The following is a 14,438-nucleotide window of genomic DNA, read 5'->3' as shown; positions in this document are numbered from 1 at the left end:
ATTAGTATGTTACTTGGCATTTGTAAACCCACAGACCATTGGATATGTGCATTCTAATAAACAGCATGTGCACGATACAAAAAGAGCCAGATATAATTTGCAAAATACCTACAGGTATACACTTTTATACTTTATTATAAGTTCATCTGGTGCAAGATTGTAACAAATGATAACTCTTACAGTGGAGTGACAGTGAGAGTGTACACCTGGTAAAGCCCATTCTCGTTCTTCCAGTACACATACAAATAATCAGAATGTACCATAGCTCACTTTGGAGCCCTTCCTTTCTAATTTTCCACTGAAAATAAATCAACCGTCTCCGAGAACAGTCCTATTTTATCCTCCTCTCTCACCTCTTTTTATTTAGCAAATAAATATGTTCACAAACGAGGGAAAATGAGGATTAACCATCTCGGGCACGAGCACAAACTTTGACAGATAAAAGGTGTATAGGGTTGTTCATCAGAAATCATCACTGGAAAACTGATACAATAAGGCAAAGAAACAAGAAGAAAAGCACACACCTGACACTATTCTCAAAATGTAGAGCTTTTTCCCCCACTCTAAACTGATGCTACTTGTTATTGTTGCAAGTGTGTGAGCTACATCTTATTTCCATTCTGGGAGGTTTTGTAGTAAACAAGGCATTTGAAAGAAAGCTACAAGGTGAACAGCTGAGTTTGAAGTGCTGCGTCTTCTTCACACTAAATTAAATTTGTGCAGAATGTATTTCCTTAGGTATTTCTCAGGGAAATTCTTGCTGACAACAAGCTGGTTAAAAAAAAAAAAAAAAAAAAGAAAAAAGGAAAAAGGAGGTTTATGAGATATTTTCCCTGCTCTGAGCCACCTTTGAATCAAGTATAAAACCAACCTGCAAAGACTGAATAAACCTTTGTCATTCCATTAACACTTTAGACTTATAGTTTCCAGTGTTAGTACACTACAAAATCCAGCAATAATTTATTTTTTTTTTACCCCCCCCTTGTTGAGTTGTCATTAAACATTTTCTTGTTGCTGCATTTACTCTTTAAAGGATACCGCTGGTTGCACTGCTGGTGTAACTGAGACAATAACAAAACATCAAACTGGCAGATATTTGTAGAAATTCTGAGGTACGTGTTGGGAAGACACGGACAGTGATGCAGTCGTTCACGACAAGCTTATACTAAATTCATCAAAGGCATTCACACAGCTGCACTTGTTTTTTAAGTTTTAGTACATGGATGACTAATGATTGCAACAGATAAGGTTTCACTAGCGAGGCTCAGCATGTACAGTATGCACGGGAGTCTGTCTCAGTTTTTCTCGCTCTCAGCCTCGTCGCTGTTCCCATTGGTTCCCACGACAGCAGCGGTTTTGTTTTTGAATGGCATGGTGTAGGGTTGGCGGATGTTCACTCGGTCCTTTTCTGCCTCAATATCTTCATCGTAGCGCTCATCTTCATCGTTGTCTTCAGCCTCGCTGTGGCGCGGGGAGGAATGGCGGGATAGGGCCGGAGATGGAGGAACAGAGGCGGGTCGGGGGTAACGGAAACCTGCAGCCTGAGGATGGGAATAAAAGCAGGAACTCAGTTAGAAGCTGAAAAGTTCTAGCTACCATTAGCATATTAACAAATATGTTTAAAAAAAATCCGTAACCATAAGATACAAGTAATCTCACCGAGGTGGGCTCATGAGGTTCATATAAGTATGTGTCAGGGAAGGCTTTAGCCAAGGCCATATGACGGGCAGCTATATAATACTGAAGCAGAGAAGAAGAAAAAAGAAAGGGGAAAAAAGGAGGAAAAGTCATTTTGAAGTTAATGCATGGAAAAAAAAAAAAAAAAAAAAAAAGGAACAAATCTGTGGGATTGATTATCTCACCCTGCCAAGGTATCTCCAGTCCAGGAGATCACTGAGGCGCTCAGTTCTATTCCTCTGGATGATCCGCTGGCGCCGGCTCTGCTTGCAGAACTGGAACAGGAAGGAGGTGAGCTGGTTGCACGACTCGTCAATCCCACGGTATCGCCTGTCGAGGATGTAAATGCCTGTGAATGGAAAGGACATGATGTCAAATACTGCAACACTTATTTCGCATCATCTTTTCAAAAAAAGTAACTGGAGGAGAAGCTCATTCATAAAAAGGCACGCACCATATGCTGAGGGATCCGCTATGTGTTCCTCCATAAAACAGCCAAAGCCTGACAGGTTAGTTGAGATTGATGGAATTCCCATGACTGTGCACTCCGCTGATGTTGACAGACAGAGTAAGGTGTAATTACATTTTGACATTATAGATCATTAATACACACATAAATGAGCATTTGTGAGTTATACCTGGTGTATAACCCCAAGGTTCATAGTATGAAGGGAAGACGCCAAGGTGGCAACCCCTTACAAACTCCTCATAATCCATGGGAAGTAGAGGAGAGGTGGACGAAAGGAACTCTGGATGGAAGATAATCTGAAGGATAGAGAAGCTAATTAGTATTACAGACACTTGAGCTTTAAACATGAGAGCAGAAAAGTGATTCATGACAATAACACCATGTTAAACAATGGACAAAAATAATTGATGAAGACGAATAACTTATAAAGACCTTAAACGAGAAAAAAACCTGTTTATTAAAAGCATTTTTCGACTTAGTCCTGACAAACCTTGACTCGGTCAGAGGAGCTGTTGAAAAGGCCGATGCGGCGGACACAGTTGAGGATGGGGTCGCTGCTGTCCTCCAGCATGTTATGGGTGCAGATTGGAGGCTGGCTCTGTCTCTGAGTTGCAAAGATGGCACGCTTCATTAAAGTGAAATCCTCTTTGTCCAGCATCTTAGACACATCGGGCAGCTGCCCACTAATTAGTGAGAAAGAGAAAAAAAAAAAAAACTTAACAGGCCTGAGATGTGCTCTGTAGGGAGTTTGATCTACTGGGGCCATCTTTATAAATCATAATAGCTTGTTTTGACACTACAAATAAAAAAGGGAACATATTGAACAGAATTTAAATATGTAGATCCAGTTCTAATGGAAAAGATTTTTTAAATGTATTACAAGGATCCTGAGGTATGCTGAGGGTGATCGACTTACACGAGAAGTGACTCATATAGTTTCTTTCCAAAGCGCTCCTTCACTGTCTGAGCAGTATCCCTGTCCGGCACAACAAAGAAGAGAACACATGTACACATCGCATTTTGGTTGTCTGACTAATTGTGAACAATAAAAGTTCAATGCTTGCACTAGAAGCAACTAGATTCATAGATTCTCAGCACATGAAGAAAAGAAAAGAAAAAAAAAAACACCCCTACCAGAGCTGCTTCCTGACAGCTTGGCCCTTCAAGGTCTCCACATTGAAGTTGTTTGTTCGAGCTGGCATGATGAAGAAAGCTATAACAGTCACGTCACTGTGGTTGACCTGTGACAGGCAGACCAAATATGTTGTTCAGTTCCTGCATCTTGGACTCACCTCCTCTGAACACACCTGTACGCCTGGTGTGAGAACTTCACACACTTACTCTCAGTAGATAGTTAAGTCTGGCTAAAGCCTCCAAGAAGATGTCGGCTCCTTTGTTGGAGAACTCGTACCTCCCAGCGATAAAAAGGAACAAACACTTGTCCAGGTTGAAGTCAAGATGCCTGAATGTCAAAAAAAAAAAAAAGCTGCGATGAGCACATCCAATGTAAATATTCAGTTATCTTTTTTTCATTTTAACAGCATCAAAAATATTACAGTATGCTCTTCAGAATTTGATTGGGCTCATTCTTTTATGACTGTACTGTTGCAGTGTTATGTTGTGAGCTCTGACCCATAAAAGTGTCCCCTGACGAACTCCTGAATCCTATTCTTGCTCTGAGCATGGAGGTTTTGAAATTCGTGCATGGCTGAGAACTTCTTTACGTTGAGCCCGTTTGGAGTGACAAAGTCTGTATGAGGTGGGAGCAAATTGTGGTTAGCTGACAAGTTAGCTTTTCCAACCAAAAAAATATTTAAAAAAATATCAGAAATACGTGTTCAGTGAAACATAATATCCATTTAGTGACAACAACAGATTTCATCGTCGAGGAATCTTCTACAAAGAGTGTTATACATTAGCTCATGTTCACAAACCTGGTTTCCTCTTGAGCAGAAACTCCGCTTCAATAGCTGTGATTTGTGACACTGTGGTGAAGACATGGGCACAGTGTGCGGCCGCCCGCTCTATACAGTAGCGATGGTAGATTTGCCGATCACCAGCTTCCTTATCCACGTTGAACTGCGCAAGAGAAACGGGACAGAGTGCGTTTGATGAATACAACATTCTCCCTCCTCTGATATGTAATAAAATGTAGGCATGGTCACATGAACAAACAAACCCATACCTGTGCAAGGTTGTTGTAGAAATCCACACTTCCAGCACACAGGTAGCGACCCAGAAGTGTAGCATGAGTGGTAAAGATAGTTGCAACCGACAACTGCCGATGTCTGCACAGCACCAGGCCCAGGCCAGCCAACCACTCATGAAAGTGGGCCACGATGTGTGGAGGCTCCTCACTCTGGGCTGCATACTACGTTATGAAAGAACACAGCTTTAATAGCAGTTATAGTGATAAAGCATTAAACCAGACAAACATACATAAGGTTTATTTCAAGAATTTTTCTCTTTTTTTTTTTCATCCATTTTCTCTTTTCATTGCTAAAGATCAGCTTCCTTCACCTAAACGATTTCTATTTTTCCATTTATGTACAGTACTGTACTGTACTTAGTCTTAAGCCTATTTTGCTTATAAGGAGCCAGAGTTTCTTGTAATCTGTCAAAGTGGTAGATAGTAGAACTAGTTTTTCACGCTTTCTGAAGGTTGCCAGTGGCTGCTTTTTCACTCATTTTCAGTCCAGTCCTTGTCCCCAGCCATTTTCAGAGGAATGTGTTGTTTTGTTTGTTACGGTTCTTGATAGTGAAAAATTAATCATTTAAGCATTAAAAAAAAAGACACGAATCACCTAAACCAGAGCTGTGTCTACACACAAAAGACAACTTAGCAAAGAACAGCTTTTAAATTGTGCCTTCTAACACTTTGGAAGTGTCGCAAAGACAATTTTCAGTTTCACACAAAGTTTCATCTTTATACTTTATGCCCACCAGTATGGCTCTTATAAACCAAACCACTTTAAAGAACCCGTGAGGAGATGCCCCTTGCAAGGTTCCACATGTTGTCAGGTCATGGGAAAATGAAATAGTACTGGAACACAAAGCAAAGACGATGTCAAATTACCAGTCAGGAGACGTAATCTACGCCTGCGCTATTTATTGATGGGCTAGTAGTATGCATGTTATAATATAAGGAAAACAAGAAGACAGCATAGTTTGAAAAAAAAAAAAAAAACAACCCGTAAACATATCAGTGTGAGCTCTTTTGTTTGTTCTAGTAATGTAATAAAGAGCTGGGACCTCATGTACAAAGCGTGCGTACGCACAAAATAGTGGCGTACGCACCTTTTCACGTCAACGATCAGATGTATCAAGAACGAAAAGACCGTGGATATGTGCGGTGCCTCACGGCAGCTTCAGGGCTGGCGTACGCACGTTTCTGCAGCTGTTGATTCTTTGGCGACACCTAAGGTGATGTTGGGAAACTGTTATAATAAATAAATGTGAAAACAATTAGTCCTCAGACAGTGATGTGCACATTTGAGACACATGAACAATTAATACTGATAAACAATTAATACACCCATGTGTCTCCATTTACACGAGTGGATATAAAAGCATGCGCAAAGTGGTGCAATACATACCATTAAAAACAATGGCTGCTTTAAAAGTATTAGAAGACTTTGCAAATGGTGCAATTCGAAGAGAGCGTGTGTTCACTACAACAGAGAGTATTAGCTGGCATATGATGGCGACTGATTACTCATTAGCCGTTTTGAGGGAAATCCTCCTAGAACTGTGCGCAGAGCTGCGGCCGGCGTTGGAGCGCAGCACAGCGAGGAGGCATGCGCTGCCTGTGCCCACAGGTGATGTGCACACTGGGGTTCCAACCGGAGCATTCCAGGGGCAGGTCGCCAACCGATTGGGACTGTGCCAGCCGAGCCATGCCAGCCATGTGGGACAGAATTATCCGCATCTCAGCCACGTATATCAAATCCCCAACAGGCCAACATTAAAGCTCAATTTGAAGCGACAGCCGGTTTTGTAATCGGAGCTATCGACTGCGCACACATTGCTATAAAAGCGCAATCACATGATGAATTTGTATGTTAACAGGAAACATTTTCATTCATATGTGATGCGTAAATGCAATTAACCAACATTGTGGCGAGGTGGCCTGGTTCAACTCACGATTCATACATTCTGAGTAACAGCATCGTTGGGAACAGACAAGGTGGCACTGTGCGCGATGGCTGGCTTCTTGGTGAGTAACTTTATTCTTGTAATGGTCCTAATATTATTCCCGTGACGCGCATTGAGTATGTGCGCCCCCAGTTTCTATCCCGTCTTCACAGCATCATTATTATATTATATATATTAGTCGGTGGTTAAAGTTAGTTTCTTGCTGTTTTTTGCTGGTTAAACTTCAGTTTAAGATCTTTCTAAAAAGCCCCTGATCGTCTTTGTGGGCAAATGTTAATAACCCCGTGCGTAAAGTGTGAAATGCCTCAATCAGCCTCACCTTTCCCCCGGCGCACTTCTGCACGTTACTGTATGAACACGTTGTTGTGAGTTACACAAAAACATCGGTATTTTGCTTGGGGGTGTTATAAATTGGTTTTATTCTTAGATTTCAGGATAATCAGAGTCACCCACATGAGCGCCCACCACCCCATGAGAGAGCAGTGTCACCCATTGTGGCGCCGACTCTCAAAACAGAGTCGGTCACCCCCCCCACCCGCCTGTTTTGGCCACACTGCAGTGGTGGGCAGCCAGTCTCCGCTTCACCTCCACCTTAATGTTGGACCACTTCTTCTTCACCTCTGCTTGTGAGGCTTCTCAGACCCCCCAGCATTGACAGCCTCAGGCTCTCCCACCCACTCCTCTTGCGTTTGCTGCCTATGCCGGAGGACAGCGTGCCAAAGAACACATTTTAGCAGGCCTTCAATTCAGAAAGTAGCACCTCCATCTCCCTTTCCGTGAAGTTATTTTTTCCCAACTTATTCATTCTTTTTTCTTTATTTTCTGATCGTACAAAGAGGGAAATCGCAGGGTCAGAGCTCATTTATATGTGATTTGCGTATTTAAGTAGGGGCGTGGACAGGGAGGAGTCGGGTGCTCCGACATGTGCGCTCAATTCCACGTTGATTGGGATGTACAAATAGCCTGGGAATTCCCATGCTGCTTTGCACTCGATTTCATTCTCACTGCAAAGTCAGCCTGGAAACCACCGCCCTTATTTTGATCTACTACTGTAGGCAACAAAGCAAGGCTGCTCAATTTCTCCATTATTAAAATAAATTCACAACTCTACAACATAAAAATTCATGTAGAACATAGCATATAGGCCTACTTTGTTGTCAATTTAAGTAGCTTAGAGCGCAAGTTTACTTTTATTTTCCATTTTTTTCTTCCTCGTCGAATTTCTGTCGTCTTCTGGTACAAGTGATACAATTGGCTATGAATCGCGCGCAAAGCAGCATGGGAAGAACCTGACGTCATTTGATAGACATTCGTAGCGCCCAATAAACGGCTCTAGGCATTCGTAAACCACGCCTCAAATACGAGAAAATGCACACCTAGTTCCCAGACCACCATCTCATCGAGATGTGGACGCGTCTGCCAGGCTAATGTACAAACGAAATGTGCTTGGATACATGCGTGCGCACAGATTCGTACATCTAACGTTGGAGGGCATTTTGGTTTGAGCGTACGCCAAGTTTCAGTAGGAAATCCACGCAAGTCTTTGTACATGAGGCCCCTGGTCTCTCTTGAGTCATGATTATCAGTTGGTCCTTCAGCTTTATCGCCTGCTTTGGAGAAGTGAAGATATAAAATGAGAAGAGATTCTGTGTGACAAGTTGAGTTAGCAGTTAAACCTTCCATCACCACTAAGCATAGTTTTTAGTTTAACTCAGCTATGGTTAGAGCTCAACTTGGCCATTTAATCGGACCCCTGTCCATGTCCCTGTATAAATGCTTGGGATCAGAATCGAGCAAAGTAACTGAAGATGCAACAACACTGTGGACGGTATGAGAAAACATTCAAGCTATTCCGTTGCTTTGAACTGTCTCTGTAAGAGATCATTGTACGTGTCTTTCACATATATGTAGAGTAATTTTGTCAGATGATGTATTCTTAAAAGACTGGTTTTTAATTCCAATTTCAGCCTTATCTGTCAAAACAACAAAAGAAACAGAAAAATGTGTGAATGTGAGCAGTTTTACTGGGAATTTGGCTGTGTTCATATTCATTTACGTTAAGTTCCAGCTTGTAGGATTTCAATCAAACATCTCTCTATACATGCATTTAAATGTCTTTTTTTGGTTGAACTAACACGATACATTTTTTTTTTTTTTTAAATTTAAGTGTTGGCGTGGTGTATAAGGAGTCATATATGCACTTAAGCACACAGATTAACAGAATGTTGACCAAGAATGGTAAAACTGTTGGGTTGCACACACAAACAATGCTGCTGACCTCTCCCAGGAGCCAGGCTGTCAGAAAGCCAAACAGTACGGCATCGTTGGCCTCGCGGTCGAACCACGGCACACCGATGTCACAAAGCTCCCACAGCTCACGCTTCCAGCTGTCCAGAGACCAGGCAGTGAATCCCACATCAATCAGAACAACATAGGGACTGCCCTCAATAAGCCATCGGCCAAAGTAGACCTGTGACAAAACGGAGACAAGGTTGTGAGAAGCCAAAAAAAAACAAAAACAAAAAAAAAAAAAACATGCATTCACCAACAACTTCTACTTTTTTTTATCCTTTAAAATCATTACTTAATTTCTAAGCACTGGGATAAATTAGGGAGGCTGCAGGTGTAACAGCAACTACTACTTTAAAAAAAGAAAAAAACCTTACAGTTATATCAACACGATTTGGTTTGTCCTTCGGACTCTAATCGCAATGTATGAATTTGATAGCATTCATCCCCTTCATAATGACAAAGTTCAAACACATAATCACAAGTTAACCTGATAGAGTTGGTTGTTGACACAAAACCACAATAAAGGTCAGTTGGCTGTGGTCTCAACTATAACCATGGCCAAACTGACTAGCTTAACAGACAAATATAGCAACCTCAGTAACTAAGAACATTTGAAATACAACCCAACTAGTTCTTGTACAGTTACAGCCTGTGATGCAAGATTCTCAGTAAATGAGATATATGCTTTGTTAAAATGGACGCACTATTCCCCTAAAATAGTACCACTACCACTCCTAGCCTTGATATATAATACCACTGCAATCCTTGAGTGACACAGCACAAAACCGTAGAAGTATCATGCTCAGTCATCTATTTCTGGAGTGCGTCTGTGTGAGAGGGCTTGAGACAGGGAGACACAGTTAGAGCCTCTAACCCCTGTGGGGAAATGTCACTGGATTTTGAGTTGTGATCATGGAAGGCTGAGTAGAGAGGGAGAAGCTCAGATAAAAGAGGAGCCAACAATAAACTGATTAAGTTTCACTGAGCACTTCCAAAACATGTACTCAAAGATCTCAATCTATACTCACTGCAACGATGAGCAGCAATAGTTAACAGCTCTTGAGTGCAACATATGCATGTTTAACATTCGTGGTAGTACCTTACAACCACTGGCGTTCATTTTGTCAATGGTCCGCTTCAGCACTGGGTTGGTGGGTTCAATCAGCTCAACTTGAGTGCGCACGTTGCTCTCCACGTAGGGACCAACCAGGAAATAGTTCTCCCCCCATTCCTCTGCGGTCAGACGGGCTTTGGTCTGGATGACGGTGTAGATGCCTCCAACTTCACACATGCAGTACACACACACACACACACAAAGTTATCATGTCATTCAACCAACACTAGATTTTTCTTCAGGAGTAAGCCGTGTAAAATAAAAAGTTTAATCATATATACACACACCCATATATATATATATATATATATATATATATATATATATAAAAAGATTTTTTTCACTTATTTTATAAAAATTTCTGGCAAATCTGCACACACTATCCACTTGCCTTTGTTAGCGACTTCCCAAGCAATTTCAAAATAAACGGCATCTTCCAAATCAAACTCCTCATCCCATTCCTCCAGTCCTGAGAGGGATGTGACGGACAGACTGCGAGTCAGCGGCATGCTGAATAAAAATAGAACACACTCTGCTGAGAAGGGAGCACCTTACAACTATGTATAAACAAAACATGACTGTCATGTGCTGAGCATATTTGCCAAGTGGCCTTTCGAAGAGTGAGCAACTCGTACATAGCAACAAGACTTCTACATCAAGACATATTTATCTTTCTTTTTTTCCATGCCATAAAAATTCAAGTCAGACTGATTTTAAGCTACTTGCTTGCCATGATGTGACAGATAAAGTGCTTATTCTGTCACTGTAAGTTAATCTTATGAAGAATACCAGAATAACCTCCAATGTAACTTGCAAATTATGAAGAAGAAAGTAGCTTCCTCTTAACCAACTGCTGCATGTATTACGTTAGGTGGCTGTGATGTAAAACTACCCTTTCTCAATTCTATAAAATTCTTTGACACTCCTTCTCGAATGATATGTTTCAAGCGTTCTAATTGTCTTTGGCAACTTTGTAAACTTAACCTTTTGCTGCGGACACACAGGGACCCCCCTGGTAAACAAACACTGAGAGCTTGAGTAGTATGGATCCAGCAGGAGGGTATCAGTGAATGAACAAAATCCACTCTGTGCACTATGTAAGATTGCTAACAAACGTCTACAACCTCCCTCCCTCCCTCCCAGAAACACATATAGTACCAGTCACAAGTTTGGATACACCCACTCACTGTTTTTGAAGGAAAAACCTATGCTGTTGTATTACCTACTATATAAGTTTTTGGATAGAAGAAAAAATAAATAAATAAAAAAATAAAATCAACAAATTGTCTCTGTGAGGACTAACTTTTTTCTCACTTTTCCCTCTAGCTGCAGTTATTGCCCTGTGACCATGTCAGCATCACAGAGACAGAGGAGCGGTCTTCCTGACACACTTATGAGTGAAATTACAACTTAGATTTCATGCTTGTGGAAATGATGAAACCCTGTGAACACATGGGGGAGTGGTGTGAGAAAGGATGTACAGTTGTAAAAAAAAAAATAAAAATAAAAAAAAATAAAAAAGAGACACAGATCAGGTATGAACTTGATCCAGTGGTTGTCATTTTGGCACAGGTTTATGATGCATGAAATGTTGTAATCGAATTAGGTGGCGACGCATGGAAAACTACAAAAATGTGGCAGGGGAGGTGTCTTCCACTTGTAAAACAATCTCATTGACCATACTGATGTTATTTACTCCTTTTGCTCGCCTTAAAGTTTGTGTATACACAAACAACGAGGTGACCTTAGATTCCAAAGTGTTGAGCCTCTGGACATTAGTGACACACATAAAGGACTATGAGTTTAGGCCCATATAGACCAGAGCACAATCATGACTAGAAGAACTGATCAAAGTTATGATAAAACAACTTATTTTGCATTGAAATACATCTCTAAAGTTTCTAAAGGCTATTAAATAAAATACTATTAAATATATAAATAACTTGCCATCCTTGTACATATTTTGAGAGTAAACAGCACACTGTTGAGGCCGAACTTTGGCACTCCACAGACATTCCTTCAGGCATTCTATAGGCATCCGCCTGAATTTCCTTGAAAACTGGTTACTAAGAGTAACCCTACCCAGACTAATCCATCTTCTTGACCTTGCTCACGCCGTGTCTCTCATAAACAATGTTGTAACTCTTCTGTGGGCCTACAATTCTGAGAGCTGACAGCTGTGGGCCACCGTGTCCCAAATCAGACTCGTCTAAAGACTACGTGCACTAAAAGCACATTGAAACCGTCTGCAGACGTCTCGGTGGAACATGCACGGCGTTGCGTGCATCTCTGGGCTCCTCATGAGTTGAGAAGCGAACGTGACATCAAGCACCTACTGCACAGCTGCTGAAAGGCCGCGTCCGTCCGCGGTCTCCCTGAGGAAGTACGCAGCTGTTGTCATTATCTAAGATACAGCACAAACGTCTACTCACCCTTCAGTTGTGTCCCAGCTTCAAGAACATGAACTAAGCATTGGCAGTTGTCGTAGTCCGTCCAAAAAGTAGGAAAACAGTAAAGAGTGAGGAGAAGGGGGCGGCGGCTTTGGTTAAACGTCAGCGATTCACGTTGGCTTGGTGCGTAATTCGGAGGCAGAGGACGCCTATTGGCTGCGACGCAGGAGGAAGGCTGGGTTGGTGAATGAGGAGTCCCTGCTGTGACATTATTCATGAGCTTTGCTCCTATTGGCCCCGCTATCTATTTGGTCTCAGCCTCTGCACACGGCGTGATGGGAACTGGGTGTTTTCTTCAGCACAGAGACGCGATTGGTTTAACAGAAATTAAAGGGAGTAGCAGTGGTTTCGTTCATACAAATAAGGAAAGCTTGAGCACAGGGACTGTGTTTTTTTTTTTTCCTGCTTGGGGCAATAGAGCAAGAAAGCTATTTATACGGTCTAAAAGAGTCAGAGGGGCTTGGTATTTAAGATAAACGTGACCAGCGACATGTCTCGGTTATCTATCCTGTAGTAACCAATATAGATATATTCCACTGGTCATCATCTGTTTATAACAGGCTCACCTAAAGAGTCACACGGCCTTGCCCCGTGCTATAGTTTGTGATCTCTGACTTCAGGGAGCATGTGTGTGCCAAGAAAGAGTAAAGAGACCCCCGTAAACTTTGGGAGATAAGTAAAACAAACACATTGTGCAAGTTTTTTTTAATTTGAGATAGGTTTTCTTTATCTGCGGAGGTTATCAGATAGATACATACTTTACTGAGTGTCTGCAGGAAATAGTTTCATCACAACAGCAAACAACGGAAAAGTAAAATACCAGTGCAGAGGACAAAAATTGATGTACATAGTAAAGCACATATTAAAAGAATGACATGTACTTTTGAGTATAGAACAAGGATCTGGGAAGGCAAAAGTAACCACAGTCTTATGTCAGTGGAGTTGGGAAAAGCCTAAAAGCCTTCTTGGGCCACAAACTACTAACTATCAGGCCGTGGGAGACCATAAGTGGGTGAATGAACTGAACTGGTTCTTCAACTGGTTTTATCAGTTTTCCACTCTCTCCACCAACCCACTCATTCCTGCTGCAACCACCCTCATCTGCTTTCCCAGCCAACTGCCCAACCCCCACCTCCATCTCAGCACCCCCCTTCAAAACAATCAACTCTCAGCCAGCCCCAACAGCTTCTCCTGCCAAAAGCCTCATCCACATCCCCCACCACTCAGCCGCTCAACTCTTCCGGTGAGGAACGAGCTCAGAAAAACAAGATGTTTAGAGGTTTCAGGTCCAAATGCTGTCAGCTCCAGAATCAAGTCCTACGCAGACCAGCTGTGTTAGATAGTTAAGTATATCTTTAACATGAACTCGAAGCTGGTGAGGGTACCACAATTGTGGGAAACATCCTGTGTGGTACCAGTGGTCACTGGTCCCCGGCCTTCCTCCTCCTGGTGAGCTCAACGAACCTGCTTCAGTTTTCCTACCCACCCTGGCATTAGAGTAAATAACACCTTCACCTTTCCCATCCAGAGAACTCATTCCCTCTCCTAAAGGAGCTTGGGAACACTGTAAGAATGCCACCATCATGTACTTCTGAGGAACAAGCAGGAACACACAGCAGTGGACCTGTTTCTGGAGGTCTTTCAATTTGTTCTCTTATTTTCAGTCCAATCCTTGTACCTGACCATTATCAGAGAAATTACATTTTTTGTTGTTGTTGTTTGTTTGTTTGTCAAGCCACTTAACCCTGACCAGATCATTTAAGCAAAAATAAGGCACACATAACTCAAGAGATTAACCAGTCAGCATGGTTACATACACTTTGTTACTGGCAGCCTGTCGCAAAGACAGTTTCATAGTTTGAAAATAACAAAGAAGCTAATTTGATAGGCATGAATTTTTGTTCCAACAAGATGGTTCTCAAAGAGATACTGGCTGAAAACTTGCCATTTCTCAGCATGTTGCCCAGTGTGCCCTTATAAAATTTAGGAAACTGGAAAAGTGGAGGACAAGAGGAGAAGTGGAAGGCCTAACAACCTTCCACTATCTTCAGCAGATGAACAGTAACTGAAGTGATGACCTTAAGAAATATGAAGAAAACTTGCAAAGACCCGGGAGATGCATCTGGCCCTTCAGCTGATCTATTTCCTGGTCACTCAGACCTAATCAGAAATGGTATTCATGGTAGCACAAGAGGCTATTTTTAAGGAAGGGCAAATGGGAATAAAATGCTGTGGTATGCCCGATTAGACAAGAACTGGACTGAAAATAAGCAGCAAAAAG

The 14,438-nt window shown here is 41.9% G+C and overlaps 1 protein-coding gene across 1 annotated transcript; it reads right to left on the bottom strand.

Moving 5' to 3' along the window:
- Positions 1-93: 93 nt before the first annotated feature.
- gys1 (glycogen synthase 1 (muscle)) lies at positions 94-12,268 on the bottom strand. The gene is made up of 16 exons (XM_075453712.1): positions 12,140-12,268; positions 10,099-10,217; positions 9,693-9,874; positions 8,580-8,771; positions 4,332-4,517; positions 4,081-4,225; positions 3,779-3,896; positions 3,488-3,608; positions 3,281-3,387; positions 3,063-3,122; positions 2,637-2,829; positions 2,316-2,442; positions 2,132-2,227; positions 1,863-2,026; positions 1,660-1,740; positions 94-1,541 (listed from the first exon to the last, which is right to left on the bottom strand). The coding sequence occupies exons 2-16, from the start codon at positions 10,214-10,216 to the stop codon at positions 1,296-1,298; spliced, it is 2,136 nt and encodes a 711-aa protein (XP_075309827.1). The 5' UTR covers position 10,217; positions 12,140-12,268; the 3' UTR covers positions 94-1,295.
- Between the last annotated feature and the right edge of the window lie 2,170 nt (positions 12,269-14,438).

This window comes from Odontesthes bonariensis, chromosome 21, assembly GCF_027942865.1.
Source record: "Odontesthes bonariensis isolate fOdoBon6 chromosome 21, fOdoBon6.hap1, whole genome shotgun sequence".
Classification (NCBI taxonomy): domain Eukaryota; kingdom Metazoa; phylum Chordata; class Actinopteri; order Atheriniformes; family Atherinopsidae; genus Odontesthes; species Odontesthes bonariensis.
The sequence above is the reverse complement of the archived record's forward strand: the minus strand, read 5'-3'. Positions and strand labels throughout refer to the sequence as shown.

What these genes read in the sequence shown, in the direction of transcription:
- gys1 (XM_075453712.1), bottom strand. Translation starts at nt 10,216, where the DNA reads ATGCCGCTGACTCGCAGTCTGTCCGTCACATCCCTCTCAGGACTGGAG. An exon ending in GTCAGGGGACACTTTTATGG is followed by an intron (nt 3,609 to 3,778) that starts GTCAGAGCTCAC and finishes TTTGACATTCAG; the next exon opens with GCATCTTGACTTCAACCTGG. An exon ending in CTATATGAGTCACTTCTCGT is followed by an intron (nt 2,830 to 3,062) that starts GTAAGTCGATCA and finishes CTCACTAATTAG; the next exon opens with TGGGCAGCTGCCCGATGTGT.